Source organism: Nilaparvata lugens, chromosome 4 (genome assembly GCF_014356525.2).
Source record: "Nilaparvata lugens isolate BPH chromosome 4, ASM1435652v1, whole genome shotgun sequence".
NCBI lineage: Eukaryota > Metazoa > Arthropoda > Insecta > Hemiptera > Delphacidae > Nilaparvata > Nilaparvata lugens.
In genome coordinates, this window is record NC_052507.1 from 75,275,537 (window position 1) to 75,298,140 (window position 22,604).

The window sequence follows — 22,604 nt, forward strand, 5'->3', positions numbered from 1 at the left end:
CTGAGAAATGTCTGAGACAAATTTGGCACTCCTAGCTACTATACAGAGTGAGTTATGCATCATCAAACGTGAAACTTGCAAATTTACAAACGCCCATATTTCCTGAACGGTGTCGTATTTTGCAAATCTGATTCCAGATTCGTGTTCCTCGCTTCAAAGATCATAAGGTCACGAAGTTTGTGCAATTTTTTTACACAAAAAAATTAGAAAAACCATGGACTAACTATCATCCATCAGTGAAACAGTAAAAAAAATACTATCTCCAATTTGGCTGAAATTTGCACCATAAATGAAGCTTCACCTGAGAAATGTCGGAGCCAAATTTTGCATCCCCAGCTACTATACAGGTTGAGTTATGTAGTTACAAACATAAAATTTGCAAATTTTCAAACGCCTATATTTAATGAACGGTAGAGTATTTTGCAAATCAAATTCCAGATTCGTGTTCCTCGCTTCAAATAGCATAGGGACACGAAGTTTGAGCGATTTTTATTTTCCCAAGGAATTGAGAAAAAATCATGGACTAACAACTATCGTGCGTTTTGAAACAGTAAAAAAAGTATCTCAGAATATAAAGAAAATAAAAATCTCACTTGAAAATGGCATAATTGACCGAAACATGTTGTGATAAAATATTAAAAAAAAGGGTATTGAGATTTTTATTTCCTTTATATTTATATTACAAGTAGCCCTATACAGGATAGAGATAAAGTATCTCAGATTTGGTTTGAATTTGCACCATAGATAAAGCTGTACCTGAGAAGCTGAGAAATGTCTGAGGCAAATAAGTTTGGCACCCCCAGCTACTATACAGGGTGAGTTATGCAACTTCAAACATAAAATTTGCAAATTTTCAAACGCCCATATTTTCAGAACGGTAGCGTATTTTGCAAATCGGATTCCAGATTCGTGTTTCTAGCATCAAAAAGCAGCATAAGGTAACAAAGTTTGAGCATTTTTTATTTTTCACAAAAAAATGAGAAAAACCGTGGACTAACCATCGTGAAACAGTTAAAAAAAAGTACTATCTCCGATTTGGTTGAAATTTGCACCATAAAAGAAGCTTTACCTGAGAAATGTCGGAGCCAAATTTTGCATCCCCAGCTACTATACAGGTTGAGAAACGCAGCTTCAAACATAACATTGCAATTTCAAACGGTCATATTTAATGAACGTTTTGAAACGGTAAAAAAAGTATCTCAGATTTGGTTTGAATTTGCACCATAGATAAAGCTCTACCTGAGAAGCTGAGAAATGTCTGAGCCAAATTTGGCACTCCCAGCTACTATACAGGATGAGTTATGCATCATCAAACGTAAAACTTGCAAATTTTCAAACGCCCATATTTCCTGAACGGTGGCGTATTTTGCAAATCTGATTCCAGATTGGTGTTCCTCGCATCATAGGGACACGAAGTTTGAACAATTTTTATTTTTCACAAAAAATTAGAAAAACCATGGACTAACTATCATCCATCAGTAAAAAAAAATACTATCTCTAATTTGGCTGAAATTTGCACCATAAATGAAGCTTCACCTGAGAAATGTCGGAGCCAAATTTCGCATCCCCAGCTACTATACAGGTTGAGTTATGTAGTTACAAACATAAAATTTGCAAATTTTCAAACGCCTATATTTAATGAACGGTAGAGTATTTTGCAAATCAAATTCCAGATTCGTGTTCCTCGCTTCAAATAGCATAGGGACACGAGTTTGAGCGATTTTTATTTTCCCAAGGAATTGAGAAAAAATCATGGACTAACAACTATCGTGCGTTTTGAAACAGTAAAAAAAGTATCTCAGAATATAAAGAAAATAAAAATCTCACTTGAAAATGGCATAATTGACCGAAACATGTTGTGATAAAATATTAAAAAAAAGGGTATATTGAGATTTTTATTTCCTTTATATTTATATTACAAGTAGCCCTATACAGGATAGAGATAAAGTATCTCAGATTTGGTTTGAATTTGCACCATAGATAAAGCTGTACCTGAGAAGCTGAGAAATGTCTGAGGCAAATAAGTTTGGCACCCCCAGCTACTATACAGGGTGAGTTATGCAACTTCAAACATAAAATTTGCAAATTTTCAAACGCCCATATTTTCAGAACGGTAGCGTATTTTGCAAATCGGATTCCAGATTCGTGTTTCTAGCATCAAAAAGCAGCATAAGGTAACAAAGTTTGAGCATTTTTTATTTTTCACAAAAAAATGAGAAAAACCGTGGACTAACCATCGTGAAACAGTTAAAAAAAAGTACTATCTCCGATTTGGTTGAAATTTGCACCATAAAAGAAGCTTTACCTGAGAAATGTCGGAGCCAAATTTTGCATCCCCAGCTACTATACAGGTTGAGAAACGCAGCTTCAAACATAACAATTGCAAATTTTCAAACGACCATATTTCCTGAACGGTAGCGTATTTTGCTAATCGGATTCCAGATTCGTGTTTCTCGCATCAAAGAGCATAGGGACACGAAGTTTGAGCGATTTTTATTTTCCCAAAAAATTGAGAAAAAATCATAACCATCGTGCGTTTTGAAACAGTAAAAAAAGTATCTCAGAATATAAAGAAAATAAAAATCTCAGTACCCTTTTTTTAAAATATTTTATCACATATTTTTTATTTAATTCTTATCACTTGAAAATGGCATAATTGACTGAAACATGTTGTGATAAAATATTAAAAAAAAGGGTATTGAGATTTTTATTTTCTTTATATTTATATTACAAGTAGCCCTATACAGGATAGAGATAAAGTATCTCAGATTTGGTTTGAATTTGCACCATAGATAAAGCTGTACCTGAGAAGCTGAGAAATGTCTGAGGCAAATAAGTTTGGCACCCCCAGCTACTATACAGGTTGAGTTACGCAGCTTCAAACATAACAATTGCAACTTTTCAAACGTCCATATTTTCTGATGGGTAGCGTATTTTGCAAATCGGATTCCAGATTCGTGTTTCTCGCATCAAAGAGCATAAGGTCACGAAGTTTGAGCGATTTTTATTTTTCACCAAAAACAATGAGAAAAAACCATGGACTAACTAACCATCGTGCGTTTTGAAACAGTAAAAAAAAATACTATCCAAGATTTGGTTGAAATTTGCACCATAGATGAAGCTTCACCTGAGAAATGTCGGAGCCAAATTTCGCATCCCCAGCTACTATACAGGTTGAGTTATGTGGTTACAAACATAAAATTTGCAAATTTTCAAACGCCTATATTTAATGAACGGTAGAGTACTTTGCAAATCGGTTTCCAGATTCGTGTTTCTCGCATCAAAGAGCATAAGGTCACGAAGTTTGAGCGATTTTCATTTTTCACCAAAAAAAATTAATTGAGCGATTTTTATCTTTTACAAAAAAAGAGAAAAACCATGGACTGCCAAAAACCATGTGTTTCAGCGTGAAAAAGTAAAAAAAAAAAAATACTATCCAAGATTTGGTTGAAATTTGCACCATAAAAGAAGCTTTACCTGAGAAATGTCAGAGCCAAGTTTTGCACCCCCAGCTACTATACAGGGTGAGTTATGCAGCTTCAAACATAACAATTGCAAACATAACTTTTCAAATGCCCATATTTCGTGAACGGTAGCGTATTTTACAAATCTGATTCCAGATTGGTGTTCCTCGCATCATAAGGACACGAAGTTTGAGCGATTTTTATTTTTCACAAAAAAATTAGAAAAACCATGGACTAACTAACCATCGTGCGTTTTGAAACAGTTAAAAAAGTATCTCAGATTTGGTTTAAATTTGCACCATAGATGAAGCTCAACCTGAGAAGCTGAGAAATGTCTGAGCCAAATTTGGCACTCCCAGCTACTATACAGAGTGAGTTATGCATCTTCTAACATAAAATTTGCAAATTTTCAAAGGGCCATTTCTAATGAATGGTAAGGAATTTCGCAAATCGGATTCCAGATTTGTAACCATCGTGCGTTTGAAACACTAAAACAAAAAGTATCACCAAAATTGGTTAACCTATCCTAAAGTGAATCAATTAAAAGTAAGTTTCTATGTTTTATGTTGCAATGCAAAACAAATTATCTGCATGTTGTTCTCCATCACTTGAGTGAATCCATCTCTATCCAATATCAGTAGACGTTTTTTCGTCATACTTGTTTAACATAACCTATTTTCCAAGCATAGGATGAAACAAATCATACAGCAAAATTATAAATAATAATCTCAATTTATTTCTTACAATAAAAACAATACAACATATCAAAACAGTTCAATAAAGATCAATTCAAAACATATCAATAAAACAACATTGAAAATATCAATGATTATATGTACTAATAATTAATATGAGCACTTTACAATAATTATAAAATCAAAACCGATCCCTTATTATATAAAAAGCAGCTAGGACCGACTTTTGGGCCTGACCATAAATTTTAAAAGTTACAAAAATTCACCAAAATTAATGCAGATTGCAAAAACCTTTGAGTATTGCTTGATTTTCAGATTTTGAAAAGTCAGACAGCTAGTGAGATCGGACTCCCGATAACTTTGAGTTCACGCTAGTAATTGCTGAATAGAATTACAATGAGAGCCAAAATTAATTCCGAATTTTTAATTCGTAATAAATATTTTGAAACCGTTCTTATCATAGTTGAGGTTGAGTCCTCGTAGAGTAAGAGAGGATTGAAAAGTCCTAACTCTGCCTAATAAATAATGTTTTAATTACATTCCATCATAGCTGTGATAATATCATAGCTTTTGAGAGGAAATAGAATTTTGTTTTCGACAGTAAATATAAAATTTATTCAAGCGTAGCTTGTGTTATTTCAGTTCATTAGACTCAGAACTAGATTTAGAGCTTTGTTCAAAAATGAGATATTTATGAATTTGAAGCTAGATTAATCACTTATACCATTTTCCATAAATTTCACTTTCATTGACAAGGCTTACCAGCCGAACATTTGATAAAAATACAATGGTTTACAATTCATCATTGCATTTGAGAGCATATCTTGAGCCCACACCAGGGATATAGACTGGAGTCTGTTAATGTCTGCAATAGCTACAGATAGAACAATAGGGCCGAAACACATAAGGTGTTTTTTCAGATGAGTCGGAACGACAGCACAGGAAGCTCTCCGATTGGCTGATTGGGTTGGCGTTTCGAGAATCAACCAATCGGAGAGCTTCCTGACCTGACGTGCCGTGCTAACGCGCCTGAAAAAACGTCTCGTGTGTTTCGGCCTTATGGCTAGTCACTAATGTAACATTTCACCAAGGTCTATAGAAAGAGGTCAAGGTCTATTAGTAAGAAGTCAAGGTCTACAGAGACTCGCGGCCATATTGATGCTAGTTGAAAAATCTGTTTATTTACTACAGATAGAAATCACTGAGATAATGCAATTATTCAAATGCTAATGAATTAAATTATTACTATTAAACGAAAATCCAAATTAAATGCTGTAATTCAACAACTAGTCAACAAACTTCAAAACTAGTAAACTGGAAAGCTTCGATATGGCCGTTCTGGAAGGCATCATGGGATCGTGTTTCGACCTTTTTCTACAGACCTTGCATTAGACAAAGTGGGTCACAATGTCCAATTACATTTAGACCCGCCGCAAAGTAGACCCACGAAAAGCAACCCACGCCGTGGGATGTTTTGTAAACCATTGCTATAGAATAATTCATAATCAATCAGCTGACAAGTGGATTATTCATTGCATGTATTACACAGATGTCTGGAGAAGCCTAGCAATGGTTCACAAAACATCCCACGGCGTGGGTTGCTTTTCGTGGATTAGCGTGGGTCTACTTTGCGGCGGGCCTTACATTGATCACAATAATTGAAGTGAACTTGCTACTGCACTATTAGTTGTCATAATGTTCGATTACATTCACATTGATCACAATTGAATTCAACATGCTATTGCACTATTAGCGGTCCTGACGTGAGATTGGCCGTCACTTGTTGTGACAGAGGGCAGCAAACCATCGCTTGGCCTCGTAGCACTTGGGGTTGACGCAGTGCGGACAGCGGTTGAGGAACTTGGGACTGACGGCGCGGTCCTGCTTCAGGTTGGTCACCACCAGGTCAGCCATTGCCGAGATGAACAGCGGGTGGTCGTTGGGCGCCGCGGCGCGTCTGATCATTTCCGCTCCAACCTACAAAATAAATAAAATTAATTTTTGAATTGAATTATATCAATCATTAAGGTTCAACTCACACGACTCAGGTCGAGAAGAGACTCGACTCTTGTCGAGAGCATGTGTTTCTAAATGGTGACACTCAGACCAGTCGACTCTAGTCTCCCGCGATTGTCACCATTTGAAAACACATGCTCTCGACTAGAATCGAGTCTCTTCTCGACCTGAATCAAGTAAGTGTGAGTTATTGACTGTGAGTAAACCACTGATTTATTGATAATTAGAAAGACCGGTTTCGGTTATCACACCATTGTCAATCTCTGATAAACTAAAGTCTCTGATAAACTAAAACTGTAGTTTATCAGAGATTGACAATGGTTTAATAACCGAAACCGGTCTTTCTAATTATCAATAAATCAGTGGTTTTTTGACAATTTCTTAGTCTTTTTCATTCAATTAATCATTTTACTCGCCATCCAAAAGAATACATCTTCAAAACAAGAGAGGCGATAGAATGAAATACATTCAAACTTGAATCAATTCTTCAGAGTCTGATAATGACCTACACCGGGCCTTAACGATCGTCACGACTAAAGTGCATTTTTCACATCATATGTGTTTTAAAAATAGAGTTTGGAATTAATAGTGAAAAAGTATGGATATTTGAAAAATTGATTAAATTATTTCATTTGCCATCCAAAAAAGACATTTCCAAAACAAGAAAGAGAATAGAAATGGAATAGATTCAAACTTAAATCAATTCTTCAGAGTCTGATAATGACCTACACGGGGCCTAAACGAACGTCACGACTAATAGTGAGTGCATTTTTCACATAAGTGTTTTAAAATTCAAGTTTGAAACTAATAGTGAAAAAGTATGGATATTCAACAGAATAATCACGCTAAAATACATTATCTTTCAACAATCATATGAAATAAAAATATAAAGTAAAGAATAAATAAAATGAAATCCTATTATATTAAGCGAACAATTTCTGTATTTATATATCTGGTTATTTATGTTCAACGGATCTCGAAAACGGCTCTAACGACTTTCACGAAATTTGGAACATAATAGGTTTATGATATAAAAATTCCATTGCACTAGGTCTCATCCTTGGGAAAACTCGCTGAACGACAAGAAAAGGATAATTCATCCTTGGCTGAAACAGCTGAGACTTTCGTCGTCTGTGGATAGTAAAAAAGTGAGTGAGCGAGTGAGTATGTGAAAAATCAAAATATCGTATCCCCGAAATTCAGAAGATGACGTATAGCCAGCTGTGAAATATAAACACGATCATTTTAGAGAATTGTGATCTGTTTATTAATAAATAAAAATAACGAGCGAAGCTCGGTGCCCCGATATTTAACCTTTATTAGGCAGATTTAGAACCACGCACACATATATAATTACTATATACATCATTTCTATAGGACTACTTGATAAGGACACTTGATGATGGGATGTATAACCAAAACTGGTCGTGTCATCAAATGAAATATAAGAGTACTATATGAGATTCATGTTATAACGTCAGTACCTGATTGACCGAAGCGAAGCTGAGGTCTTAGTTTCGACTCAATTGGCTTTTGTCTGTTTGTTTGTTTGTACCGCAGTTACACTCGCAGTTATTCCGATTTGGATGAAATTTGGTATGCAAGTTCTTTGAAACAAGGCGCAGAAACGCATGTGTAACGATTTTTGGTAAGACCTCCGGTTTTTTTGTAATATTTAAAAAACCGTAGAATAACCTCAAAAGTATATTTGAAGATACAGCAACTCATACTTTTTCACACCCACTGTGACTCATCTTATTTAGAATCATTTTCCATCTCACCATCGTCTGTGAGACGATTCATCATCTAAATTGCCTACTGCATATTCCAATTTTTCAGTCAGTTGACCGATTTCTTATAATTAATTATTAGAAAAGTTGTAATATATGTTTATATTGTGAATATGGAGACGATATAAAGGTACCTCCTTGATAAGTCCGGTGTCCCTGCAAACAGTGTCCCTAGCACTTTCAATGGAGCAAATAATAGAGATGACATGGCTAAATCCTCACAATAATATACTGTACTTACTGACCCTTCTCATTAGATTGAGAGTTGTATTCATGAGCGAGGTCTACTGTTCGCAGAACTACTAGTTAATATTGGTTTGCTATTCTTGTCTGCCATTAGACAAAGCAGATAATTCTATCCTTTTCTAGTTCCGCATTGTTGCCAATTCGTTTGTACACTATCAATCAATCTATTTATTCAACACATACAATGTTATATTGTGCATGAATGTGTCACATCTATATTAAATAACATTGATAGAATTAATAATTATAACTATGAATAAATATAATGAGCTACTAAACAAATTCGACTTGAGCCAATAACTTTGAATGAACAAATTGATCAATTAGGCCTACCTCTTTTCCCAGATCATGGCAGTATTCAATGTCCATTTCATGCAATGTTTCGATATGCTCGTTCACGAAAGCTATTGGCACAAGTATAAAGTTTTTCTTGCCTTGTTTTACGTAACCTGAAATGAAGTAAAGTTTTAAAATTCGATCTTTGAATTGACATTAAAATTATTACATCAGCCGATGTGTTCTGGTTGACAACAAGATTTTCTCTTCCATCTCTCTATATATGAATGATTGATTACAATGAATGATTAGAATTATTTATTCAAGTAAGTTACAATATATTCTGGTTTTTACACGAATTTACAATAAATTACAGTATAGCAGCTAATTATGCAACAAATTTCACAAATTATGAAAACTTATTAATTACAATGAAGATTGAATGCAACATTAGAATATTGATAATATAGTATTGATAATATATAAAAGCGAAATGGCAATCACTCACTGACTGTCTGACTGACTCACTCACTCGCAGAAATGAAAATCTACCGGACCAAAAACGTTCAAATTTGGTAGGTATGTTCAGTTGGCCCTTTAGCAGCGCACTAGAAACGGATTTGGAAAAAATCCAAAGATATGCCCAACATCTGCGTTTTTCCAGCGTTTTATAGCGTTTTCTCAGCTTTATCGAGAACAAATGAACAGAAAATGTTCAAATTTACTACAGAAGCTCAGCTGGGGTTTAATAATGTTGTGTTAGAAGGAATTTGAAATAACGCCAAAGATACGCCCAAAATTTGCGTTTTCCAGCGTTTTTTTTTGCGCTTTCTCAGCTTTATCGAGAACAAATGAACAGAAAATGTTCAAATTTACTACAGAAGCTTAGCTGGGGTTTAATAATGTTGTGTTAGAAGGAATTTGAAATAACGCCAAAGTTACGCCCAAAATTAGCGGTTTACTAACGTTTTTCTCAGCTTTTCTGCGTTTTCTCACCTTTTTCAATAATTGATGGAAATATATAAAAAAAATCAGTACACAGGTTTAGCTGAGGTGGAAGAATTTTGTTCGCCAAAGATACGCCGATATAGTAACAGGTGTTTTTACCAGCGTTTTTCTACGTTTTATCAAATTTTCGAGATCAAAATGACATAAAACTTTCAAATTCGGTACAGAGGTTCAGCTGAGGTCTACATGCAGGCGAGCGAAGCGAGCCCGCTGATCTAATTTTTGGACGATCCAGTCGGGGGTCTAGACGGATATGGCGAGCGAAGCGAGCCTGACGGCTAGTTTATTATAATAAGCGAGTCAAATGATCTCTGTTCAATCAATTATAGTAACATTAATCAAATTCATATTTTCGATACAACAGAAAATAATTAATGTAACTATATGTTTACATATCAGCTATCAGCCTATTTTATTGAACAAATCACTTAGCCTTCAAACAGAGCACTCGCCTATAGATTCAATCTTCAAAAGTGCTACATGGAAAAACGGCTCACACTTGATGAGCTGAATAGGCTGTCACTTACTCTGAAAACTGGGAAAGTTCAAAATTAATCAAGCTAGGCCTCTCAATAAATTCATTTTCGCTAACTACCTTAATATATTATAGTGAAGCTTTATTATTGATGTAAAAACATGCATTCAGAAATGTGACAATAACTTTTCATAAGCAATGTGTTGAAGTAAAGTTTATATTTCTCCCAAAGTTTTCATCCTAACTTGAACCACTACCTCCGTATACGAGTTAGTGCTTGAACGGAGTCAGTCAGAACAGAAGTCAGTCCATAAATATTGGAAAGTAAATAAACTTTATGAATCACTAGTCACTTTTACTGTAGTATTCTGCAGCATGTAGTAATGTAGAAGTGTACTAAGTAGAAGTAATATTGTAAAAGTGAACAAATTGTAGTCATACAGTTAAAGTCTAAAGTTATGACCGATATCAGTGAAAATTATTTACTTATTGAATACAAACATATGCAGGAACAACAGATCAGTGATTCATGATGAAAGTCACAATGCAATTCACAATGAAATTTACAATACAAAATAAATTATGCGATTATAACTTGACTAACCTCAATCATATTGTAAGCAATCGTAAGCTCAATAGTTCTCAACAATGACTGCCATCTATAAGGATGAAAAGATAGTGGAGGGTTGAAGGTATCTTCAAGCTTGAGTGTTGACTGAAATGCAAGTATTCAAATGGGTCAACACATGCAGAAAGAATAATATGACTGTTTCGTCATATTTAAATACGCGCATTGTTTTTAACCCACTCAAGTTTAAAATTATCTTTGCCACTCCACTATGATTTCACCCTAAAAGATTAACCTTAAGGCCAACATACACGTACAAACAAGTTTCTGCAATTTAGTACCTACTTATAATATCATACCCCACAAATAAAATGAACACACTAATATTACAACATATTACCGTATGTTTATTTTAGTTTTGTGGCTGATGCTATAAGTAGGAACTATGAAATAGAAATTATAGTATCCTTTAAAATTAATGAAACAATAGAATAAGAATACAAATTATAACTACTATATAGTAGGCTTGAACCTGACGATGGTGTGATCACCGTAACTATATAGTAGTTATAATTTGTATTCTTATTCTATTGTTTCATTAATTTTAAAGGATACTATAATTTCTATTTTATAAATACAAGAAAGTAGCCCTGAGAATTCATACATTTAAAAAGTAGGAACTAATTTGCTCAAACTTGTTTAATCGTGGATGGGGGCCTTTGGACCGATAATAAAGCTGAGATATCAAAATCCAACGATCTTAGATTGCTGATCAGATTCAAGGAGGTGTTACCTTTGATCGCATCGTCAGTGAATGGAGCCAGCCACTCCAAGGGACCGACCTTCGATTGCCACACTAGATGGTACGGATTGCAGTAACCCAACTCATCCATCACCAGCTGAACTGTGGCTCCGACTTCCGAAGGGTATGGGTCGCCTCTGTTCACCGCCTAAAATCGAATTATAATATCAAAACAAACATTAAAATAGTCATCTTATTTTTTACTCAAAGTAAATTTTGTTATCATGGCGAGACTGTTGCTTAAGCCGCCATTTTGTGACACCGTTGAGTGGGAGGAGACTGTCTAGCTGGGCCAATGACAGGCATTCATGCCCAATAGCAGTACTCGCCTACTAGTATAAATTCTGCTGCTCTTGTATTTAGTTTTAGTTTATCAGAGATTGACAATGGTGTAATAACCGATATAAATCCGTGGTTTTTGACAATTTCTTAGTCTTTTTCATTTAATTTAATAGTCATCCATCAGTTGACAGTTAAGATGAGAGGCAACGTCAGGTGATAATATTAAGTTGGAAGAAAACATTTCCCACAGTGGTACAATCCGGGTCCTTTGCCTATCGGCGGAAGGCAACTAAACTACAATACTACCCGTTCAAAAACATAGAACATTTTCGAAAATGTATCCTTCCATAAGCAACAGATGCTCTTTTGTATCTTCTCAAAAGCAACGTGTTTCATCCGAAAAGATACAAAAGGAGATTTTTGTAGTCATAACTCAGCCTATCAGCTGACATTCGTTCAACATGCTCTTTTCATTGTTAAAGTGCATTTTCGTTTGTGCGTAAATTTCCGCAGTCGACAACGACAAGCATTGTTGACATTCATATTGTCCAAATTTCAAGTGTGCTAAAACAGCTGATCAAATAACTTTTAAAACATTTTTAACTAGTAGTTCTGTGAACAGTAGACCTCACGCAGTATTCTCATCCACAAGACCTGATTGAAACTACAGACCTTATGGAAATACAGCAATAGACTGGCGTTTCCATACATCTGTGTAATCACTTGTCAGCTGATTTATGATGAATAATTCTATAGTCTGATTTTTACTCTAATATTGGCGTATGAAGGAGGCTCCTTTTTCCTTTTATATTATCCTTCAAATGCAAAATTTCCAAAAACCTTGTATATACGTCGACGCGCAATTAAAAGAGGAACATACCTGTCAAATTTCATGAAAATCCATTACCGCGTTTCGCCGTAAATGCGCAACATAAAAGCATATAAACATTTAAACATTCAAACATTTAAACATTAAGAGAAATGCCAAACCGTCGACTTGAATCTTAGACCTCACTTCGCTCGGTCAAAAATAGTATAAACTCAACCTCTCGCATTTAAACATAATTGAACATAATCTTTTAGGTTATTTAGACAAATTGAAATCGACCCAGTCTGAGATCCTTACCCTGTCGTGGTCGACGACGGTATTTACGCAGAAACAAAAACCCAGCTTTAGCGATATGTTGCAATTCTCTCATTCATGAAGAATCTTTGTGTGTAGGGAGCTTCCTCCATCTAGGGATCTAGGGTATCTGAAGCCAGATGTTTTAGCAAAGCCGTGAATATTACCCCGCGAACCATACCATGCCTATATATGCCGTTTCAAAGTCACGGAGACAAAGCTACGAGACGCGTACTGTACTTTCCTGTCATGCCGCTTCCACACTCTTGCCCAGTGCGTACAAATGTCGAAGAGCGCGAGAGTGTGAAGTTGTTCTACTAACTCGTTAAGTTTAAACTGTTCATTTAAACATTTACAGCATTTATTATGATCCTTATCTCACCTTACTTATTATTCAATTGCAAGTCCGTATTTCATTACCATACCAAGAATTTTTAACATTCCTCAAATTGATATGAATGAACCAAAATTTGAAAGTTCACTCGCCTTCACTTCGCCCGTATAGATGTATACAGCGAGCCGCTTGGCAAGTGACTAGGCGAAAGTTTGGCGCTGGCATTATAGGTATTTTAAAAACATCACGAATAAACTAGCCACAATTCTAATTAATTGAAACAATTAAGAGATGAAGCTACTTATCATGTTCGAAATGAACACTTATATAAAAATAACATACAGATATATATATATATATATATATATATATATTATATATATATATATATTAATATATTAGATAAAAATAATAATTGACATTATCAACTGTCTTGAATGAAATCCATGATAATATCAAGATATTAGTTGATTAATAGTAGTTAGTAAATAGTAGGCCTATCAATTGAATTAATATATTTCACAAGTTTCTGTTTCTTTAATGGTTCCAAATTTTCTTAAATAACTCAATATAATTTGTTACCAGTGGTAATTGAGTGGAATATTCATAATCAATTTATTAATTCAAGCCATCTAAATTCAAAATTTATAGTTGTCATGTTTATTTTGGACTAAAATTTTGTAAAAATTGTACATGTGAAATTCTAACCTTATCTTAGACTGTGTCACTAATAAATTTGGAAGAAAAATAGCACAAGGACTACCTTATTATTTTATCTACCAATGTTATTACATTAGTCTCATTTGCATTGTAAACAAATAAATTAAAATAAATATATTAATATTATTGGCATTTTTAGAAAAAAATAGTTACTCTTGACCTATTGAAATTAGTATACAGGGTGATTCATAATTATGGTAAAATATTTTAATACGTGATATTAGAGGTAAAAATAAGAAAAAAAGTTCATATAAACATATATCCATGCTTCATTAGCGAGCTATACAGAGTGGAAGATTTAGCCCGGAATTCAGTTCCTCTGGTGAAATATATCGATGCTGAATTGTTTGGGGACTAGTTTTTGAAAAACTTATTCTGGGTTCATATGGAAAAATATCTGAAAAATTGAATAAAACTAGTCTGGAAGCTGTAGTGTGAGTAGTTTTTGAGAAAAAAGTTGAAATATGCAAAAAATCTAAGCAGAAAAACATAGACTTCTACGTTTGATGCCCAAAAACTTTCTTTAATGACCAGTAAACAAATAATGGACACTGTCCAAAAAAGACGAGAGCCAACTCAAAGTTTTTGAGAGGAGGGTACTGCGAAGCATCTGTGGTGGAATAAAAGTGGATGAGACCTGGCGGAGGAGGAAGAATGAGGAACTCTACCAAGTATATCGTGAACCTGATGTGGTCAAAATGATCAAAATTGGTAGACTGCGATGGGCTGGCCACCTTATTCGGGCAGATGAGACATACCAACCAAGGAGACTCATGCTGTACAGGATGGAAGGGAGGCGAAGACCAGGAAGGCCGAGACTGCGCTGGATGGACGGTGTTGACAAGGACGCACAAGTGATTGGAGCCAGAGGTTGGAAAGCGAGGGCGGAAGACAGAGACGAATGGAGGCGAATACTGGAGGAGGCCAAGACCTGTAGCGGGTTGTAGCGCCACTGATGATGATGATGATGAAACAAATAATTTTTCGCAATAAAAATTGTAGAGAATTTAATTCTGAAAAGAATTATGTAAGCTGTGTAAACTAAATTCTAATAAAAGTTGAATAAAATGTATTCTTATGTAGTACATTACACCACAAAAATTTGCTGTTTTACGAGGAGAGAACTAATAACTCATAGGTTGAAGATTTTTTGCATATTTCAACTTTTTTCTCAAAAACTACTCACACTACAGCTTCCAGACTAGTTTTATTCAATTTTTCAGATATTTTTCCATATGAATCCAGCATAAGTTTTTCAAAAACTAGTCCCCAAACAATTCAGCATCGGTATATTTCACCAGAGGAACTGAATTCCGGGCTAAATCTTCCACCCTGTATAGCTCGCTAATGAAGCGTTTATGGATATATGTTTATATGAAATTTTTTTCTTATTTTTACCTCTACTATCACGTATTAAAATATTTTACCATAATTATGAATCACCCTGTATAGTCGATGATAGTAAAACCAGATACAGTTTCATCAATTAGCATAATAGAATAATTTATTGTTAAAGTATAATATATCCTGGTTACACAAATGCCTGTTAAATTTAAATCATGATTAATTCAACAGGCTTTTGTGCAACCGACTCTAAAACTTTCAAATGTTGGATCATTCATATCAATTCAAGGAATGTTAAAAATTCACGGTATGGTAATGAAATACGGACTTGCAATTGTATAATAAGTAAGGTGAGATGGGGATCATAATAAATGCTGTAAATTTTGAAATAAACATTTCAAACGTAACGAGTTAGTAGAAAAACTTCTATGCATCATAACTTCATTTCAAAAAGATATATGGAAGATGTTAGATGAGTCCACATGCTGCCACGGTGTGATTAAATAAGTAATCAAGTTATTAAGTAATAATTGGCGCAACTAGAGATAAGACATGAAAATTCAATGATTAATTTTTTCACCTTCTGACTGCAAAGTAGAACAGTGAACACGTTTTTACACAGCAAAGCCCAAAAATGCTTTTACAACTTGTAAAAGTGGGAACACCTCAACAATATTACAATAGTACAGCTACAGATTTTTTGCACGTGATTGAGAATCTTCATCAATCAACTGATAATAGAATAATGCTTTTGCCAAAATTTAGTTGATCGATATAGAGAATCATGCAAGAAAATATATTTTGAAAACTTATAAGTTTTCACTTTTTGTGTAGTTGAGAAGTTGATATTGTGGTAATTATTCATATTGAATGAAAAACACTGAGAAATTGTCAAAAAACCACTGATTTATTGATAATTAGAAAGACCGGTTTCGGTTATTACACCATTGTCAATTTCAGATAAACTAAAACTAAATACAAGAGCAGCAGAATTTATACTAGTAGGCGAGAACTGCTATTGCTCAAGGGCATGAACGCCTGCCATTGGCCCAGCTAGACAGTCTCCTCCCACTCAACGGTGTGACAAAATGGCGGCTTAAGCAACAGAATCGCAATAACAAAATTTACTTTCAGTACAAAATAAGAACCAAGAAAACAAGTGTGAAAGATAATAAAACAAATATGTAAATGGAAAAACTATTGACTATTGACATTAGTAAATTTTTTTTATAAGTTTTCGGTCAATGGGAGTAGTATAATTTTTCAATCCATTAATACTGGAATTTAAGACTAAATTGCAACTAATTTCAACAAACTGTGAACCAATTTATAATTGAAATATAAATCCAAATTGCTGTTAATTTTAACAAACTAATAGAACATTGAACTTACATAGCAATTTACACGAGATGAAATCCTAACTTCTTAACGACTTGAAACGTAATGTTTCATTTGGATGTGCAGTAGTAGAAATATATGCCGTTACTGGCTTGACTGAATTTCAAAACTTCCTACTGCGTAGCCTCTAGACCTAGTTTAAACAACTATTGACAAATCATTGACGATTGGAGTAGTTTTTCGAGAATGATTCATTCAAGCATGAACTTGAAGAGTTCTTGTTTCTTAGAAACAAACAATTTCCAGAAACAAATTTAGATCTTGTTTCTAAATACCGAACAATTTTTTTCGAATTGATAAATGAGAAGCATTGAAACTCACCCTAAGAGGTAGCGAATGGGCTGAGAAAAGTATGACAACTTCCTTCTGTTTATCGGCCGGGAATTGCTTGAGTTCCGTCTGAATGCGATCGGCAAACGTTTTGACAAGAAGAGGATGAGTTGCCCATCTGTCGATTACACTCCACTTGATGTTCGGAGGACTTCTGCACAATCATACAACCAATCTATTATCTACAATCTATAATATCAATCTATTAATACCTATAATCTATAAGAACATATAGGTGGAAACTAATGAAAGTTGTATAAACTGAAAAAGGAACCGTTTTGGCGTAAGCCTGTTAGGAGATTTTGAAAGTTATAATTATTGTAAAATATCAAATAAATAAATAAAAACACTTTACTCACTTGGGCTAATTTTTAACAAATTAATAAAAACAATATAAAAATCTTGAAGTACCCTTTATTTTTTAAAATAAATAAATAAGCTTTTATGTACATCAATCAATCATTTATTCATCAATACTATTATTACAATCCTATATTATTAAACGAACAATTTTTGTTTACATGTTTAGATGTTCTTATGTTTATATTTATATCTGTATTTGACCGGATCTCGAAAACAGCTCTAACGATTCTCACGAAATTTGGAACAAAGTAGGTTTATGATATTAAAATTCGATTGCACTAGGTCTCAACCCTGGGATAACTCGCTGAAGGACATTAAAAGGATAAATACGTCCTTGGAAAAACAGCTGGAAATTTTGTCGTCTGTCGATACCGTAATGGAAGTGAGTGAGCGAGTGCCTGTGTGGGTTATTATTCCTCAGCTGATCTCGCAAGAAGAATAATTCAGCAAGAAAAACTTATTTTTGTTTATTTTCTCTTTTTTTTAGAAAACATGTTTACTTCAGAAAGTCCAAAATAGTAACTAGATGCTGTTAGTGTAGAATAGTGGATAGTATAATTAACAAATATTGTAGCAAACATAGTATATCATTCTAAATCAAATTCATAGTATATCTATTTGTAATTGATCATGATTGTGTTTGTTTTTTGAAGTTTGAATAAATTTATTGTTATTTTTATGATTGATAGTAGCTATAACTGGATTTTGATTTAGACTGTAGTATAAATTTGAAAAGGAACAGTTTTGGGCAATGTACCTAAAATACAATGCATTCTAGGTACCTTGGATTTGGGCATAAGCCTGTTGTGCCTCCTTATATAACTGTAAAAATGATTGTAAGATTGAGAAAATGAATAAATAATTTTAAACTATAAATTCAATCTTTCGTTACACATTTCTATGCTTTTACACTCCAGAGCGAAGCTCGGTCCCCCGATATTGATTTATAATAAGAGATATCATAATCTGAAAGAGGAAAATTAAGCTTAGCTTATTCCTCTATCAAATTCTAATGGTAATGGAGTCCAAAAGGTTATGTGTATGTAACTTACTTCACATTTCTGTTCCGAGAATACTCCTTGAGATTAATTAGCAAGTGATAACTATTTTAGTAATGTTGCTATGAAGCCGAAAAATATAAATATTCTATCTGAATCATGTCAAAATCGATGTTTCAGTTTGGTTTACGAATAAGAATGTTTAACAGCAAAATTGATAATACTCTTCGATGAATCCATTATTAGCTTTCAAATAATATAAACTCAATGATGTAGAAAAATAATTTAGAGACGACACTACGACAAATGAGATGAATGATTAGAGATACTTGTAATATCTTTTTCCTCCACCTACTGTCTAAAGTACTTACTTTACTCCCTGAAACCTAATACTAAAGTGTCACTTTTTCGCTCTCGGTAGTAAAAAACAGAAAAACTCCCTAGGGAGTAAAAGTGACTCCATTTAAATATCATGGGGAGCATCTCTATTTTGAAACTTACATTGTAATAGGTTGGAAGGTCTAAGCTCAGATGAGAAAGCATGATAGAGGTGTCTGTCATTGAGTCAACTGAATTCAATACCACAACCAGAAATTTGATTAACTCATGAAATATATGTTTGTATGATAATAAGTATATTCTTAATATTAGTAGACGATAAAAATTTATACAATTTTAAAAATATTTTATTCTATTCAAAATACCAGCCAACAAATATTTTTGATCTGCAATAATTATTCAAATCTGAACCGCGTGATCTGGAGTCAGCCATTTTTGGTAGCTGCTCAGCTGATATAATTGTTACAACTTTTGCCGATAGATAGCGCAATCGCCAGTGCCAATCAGACGAATGGTTTTTAGGTTTTAGATTTAGGTTATGTTGTTAGGAATCATTGTCACCAATACGTAAGTTATTAGAATGAATTTATTTGCAGTTTCTATAAAAAAAATGTAGATGGAGGAAAAATGTTGTGTACATCACGAGCGAAAAATACTTTTTCTCCCTCAGGAAAATTGCTGCCCTCGGCTTCGCCTCGGGCTTCAAACTTTTCCCACAGGGAGAAAAAGTCGTACTTTTCACTCTAGATATACAAATAACTATTTTTCTTTTTTTAAGTTATCAAAATTAAGTGACTGTCTCGTTCATATTATTATGTACAATAGTGTAGAACTTCAACCACAGCTGTTAAGCCACTGAAGTTCTTTTCTTTTTTCCATCATGATACTGTTTCTTTATAGTAATTGCATTGTAAAAATATTTGTAAAACATGTCAATGTTGTGAATAAATTTCAATTTCAAAAAAAAATATTGCTGATTGGTAAACTTACTTTTTTAAATAATGTGAATAGATAGCATTGAAGCTAGATCCAGATGTGGCGCAACTGTATTGTGGATACTGCGAGAATATTACTGCCCTTTCTACACCATCTCTGCAAATGAAAGGAACAACAATTGATTGATAAGATTTTTCACATAATTCAATAATTTTGAATTTTAACATACAAGATATTACTACTACTTGAAGTATTACAAAAAATATCTTGCATCATTTTATCATAGTTATGAAAATCTTCTCATTGAAATCCTAGAGATCAGAAATTATTCAGACGATTTTGTAAAATGAAAAACTTTCCCTCATTGGAGGGAAACCATATACTTGATATATTTGTCATGTCGTAAACCGTTTGAGCTGTGCTCATTAAATGCGGTTTTATACGATGAAATAACAATAAAAATAATGATGTAAGCTCAGTAAAATTTGAATATTTCACGATACATTTTCAACGTTCTTGATAGTTTATTGAGTTTAATAGTTCATGGATTCGGATACTTTATCAATACTATACTATTTTTTTTGATGTCTCAAGTTCCAGACCCGGTTGCACAAGAGCCTGTTAAATTTTGATCATGATTAAATGACCATCAGAGAAGACTTTTTGAAAGCTTCTCTGATTGATCCTTTGTGTCTTGATTAAAATTCTACAGGCTTTTGTGCAACCGGGCCCCAGAGTTTCTAATTTATTTTATTTATTCATTTACAATGCAAATGACACTAATGCAATAACATTATAGAAGATAGAATAATAAGGTAGTCCTTGTGCTATATTTTTATAATTTCTAATTTCCTCACGCAACTCAGTACTGAATTAAATTTTATCTGTAGTGGAGACAAGTCATGGAACTTATATTTTATTGTTTTCTATTTTTCATGCATTCTCTGAGTTTTTATTGTAATCAATAAAGGCTTTATTATTATTATTTACTAGCATGTAACCCGTGCTCCGCAAGGGTCCAATTTGAAACTTGATTAACTGAAAACTTGACGTAATGAAATCTTGAAGAATTGAAAATAGGCTTATAAACATCCTCGGTAAATGAAAAATCTATGGTCAAAATTTATCGTTAAATTCAGTTGAGTAGTTCAGATGTGATGATGCGTCATTCGTGAATTTCCTATCCCGTGCCTGTATAAGCCAATTCTTTCCTTTATTATATTAAAGACTAGCTTACCCGGCGAACTTCGTACCGCCAAAAAGTCAATGTATCTCATGTCACACTTGACTTTATTTGGTGAATCATTAAATTTATCTGACAATCAATATTTTTATTTACATCTCAATACGGACTTCCTATGTGCTTAAAACTACCGTTTTAATACCAGTAAACAATTTTATCACAGAGTGACGTGTTCATTACAGCTGGTAAGTTCATATGCTAAATCATATTATCACAACATGATCTTGAATCATGATGATCTTCCCGTTCTACGTTAGCCGCTCGGCCGACAATTTCGAAAACATAGGTCTGTAAAATGGATTATTATATAATTATTATTAGTCCCCCTATTGAAATTTCTGGTCAGAAACCATCCCTAATATTCACACAACATATTACAAAAGTTTCATGCCATTCTGTCAAGTAGTTTTCGAGTCTATATGGAACAAATAAACTAACACACAAGCAAACAAACTAACAAACAAACAAACTAACACACAAACAGACATTCATTTTTATATATATTGTAATGTAGCAGATTATTTGACATGAATTTTCACAATCCGAGAGCATCCATTGTTTAAAAATTAAAAGTGTCGACGACGGTGAAAATTCATGACAAGTAAAATTGGACTGAAAAATGTATGCCTCTTGGCAGTCGGTTACGAGGACGGGATCTGCAACTATCTACAGCAGATAATCGGGCCCGGCTCTACCCCTCTGTTAAGAGACACCATTTTCCTGGTTCAGTAAGTTACTTATATTATCAATTTTATTAATTTATTTCTTATTGAAGGCAAATCCTGTAATTATTATTCTATTGTTTATTCAAAAGATATTCTAAATATTTTATTTTAGTTTTCACTTTAACTTTGAGTTTTCAATTAAGTTAAATCGATTATTTCGTTCTCCAATATATTATTTGTTTTGTTTATTCTTTTAAATTATAGTTCCTTTACTCATGAGTTATAGTGTTAGATCAATTTAACCTCTCGAAAGCCAAGCGATTCCCCCATTATAAATTGTTACTATAATACCAGCTCATTACCATAATGTCTAGCTAATTTTATTAAGTCAACTTTGAATTAGTTGATCATTCTCACAACCCTAAATTACCAGCTCAATACCATACATAATATAACCCCAATCACCAATAACAATTACCCTATTACAATATAGATAGAAGATAGATAGATTATTATCAAGTCATAGAACCAACCAAGATCCGTTTAAGGAATGAGTGAAAAAACAACTGAAGCATAAAACCTATGCTAAGGCAACAGTATCTGATAGCTACACTACAGCCATGAAAACTAGTCAAAAATCTATGAGATGATCAGTTAAATGATACTAACTTTTCTAGCTCAGTCAATGCAGTGTCAGTCATTGGTTCGACATAGCGGAATGCAACGTAATGCTTGTGTGGAGCAGTCTCAGGTGATAACGAATCCAATGCTTGGCACAGTAAATCTCCCTGTACAAAAAACATCATACAATTTATATTTGAAATGACATAATAAAATTATCAATTTTATACTTACGAAAGTTGAGGCATACTATAATCATAGGATAAAAAACTGCCACCCAATTCTCTTAAGGCGCAAATCCTTAGCCGCGTGGCTACAGCTGAGTGGTTAGAGACGCCTTAGCTAGAGCACATTCGAAGATTCAGTGGATTTTCATGTTGAATGAAGGTTATGGCGGCAGATGAGCTAGAAGTCTATGCTAATACAGAGTGGGTGAAAAGTCCGAGAACGGCTTAATATCTCATACACAAAGGTAATTTGATGGTGGGTGTGATTGGGGATCTTACTCAAATTGAAAATACTACTTTACTATAACTTCAAAATATTCTGGTCAGCCATCTTGGATCCG

At 33.8% G+C, this 22,604-nt stretch overlaps 1 protein-coding gene across 1 annotated transcript in view; it reads right to left on the reverse strand.

The window, feature by feature from the left end:
• Positions 1-5,440: 5,440 nt before the first annotated feature.
• The window catches only part of LOC111056077 (ferrochelatase, mitochondrial), a 30,075-nt gene continuing 12,911 nt past the window's right edge, over positions 5,441-22,604 (reverse strand). Inside the window, exons 4-9 of the mRNA XM_039426450.1 lie at positions 22,085-22,203; positions 19,562-19,663; positions 16,863-17,025; positions 11,332-11,488; positions 8,545-8,660; positions 5,441-6,136 (exon numbers count right to left, since the gene is read on the reverse strand). Of these exons, the coding sequence (XP_039282384.1) occupies positions 5,936-6,136; positions 8,545-8,660; positions 11,332-11,488; positions 16,863-17,025; positions 19,562-19,663; positions 22,085-22,203 (858 nt within the window). The 3' untranslated portion in view covers positions 5,441-5,935. The remainder of the gene's footprint in view (positions 6,137-8,544; positions 8,661-11,331; positions 11,489-16,862; positions 17,026-19,561; positions 19,664-22,084; positions 22,204-22,604) is intronic.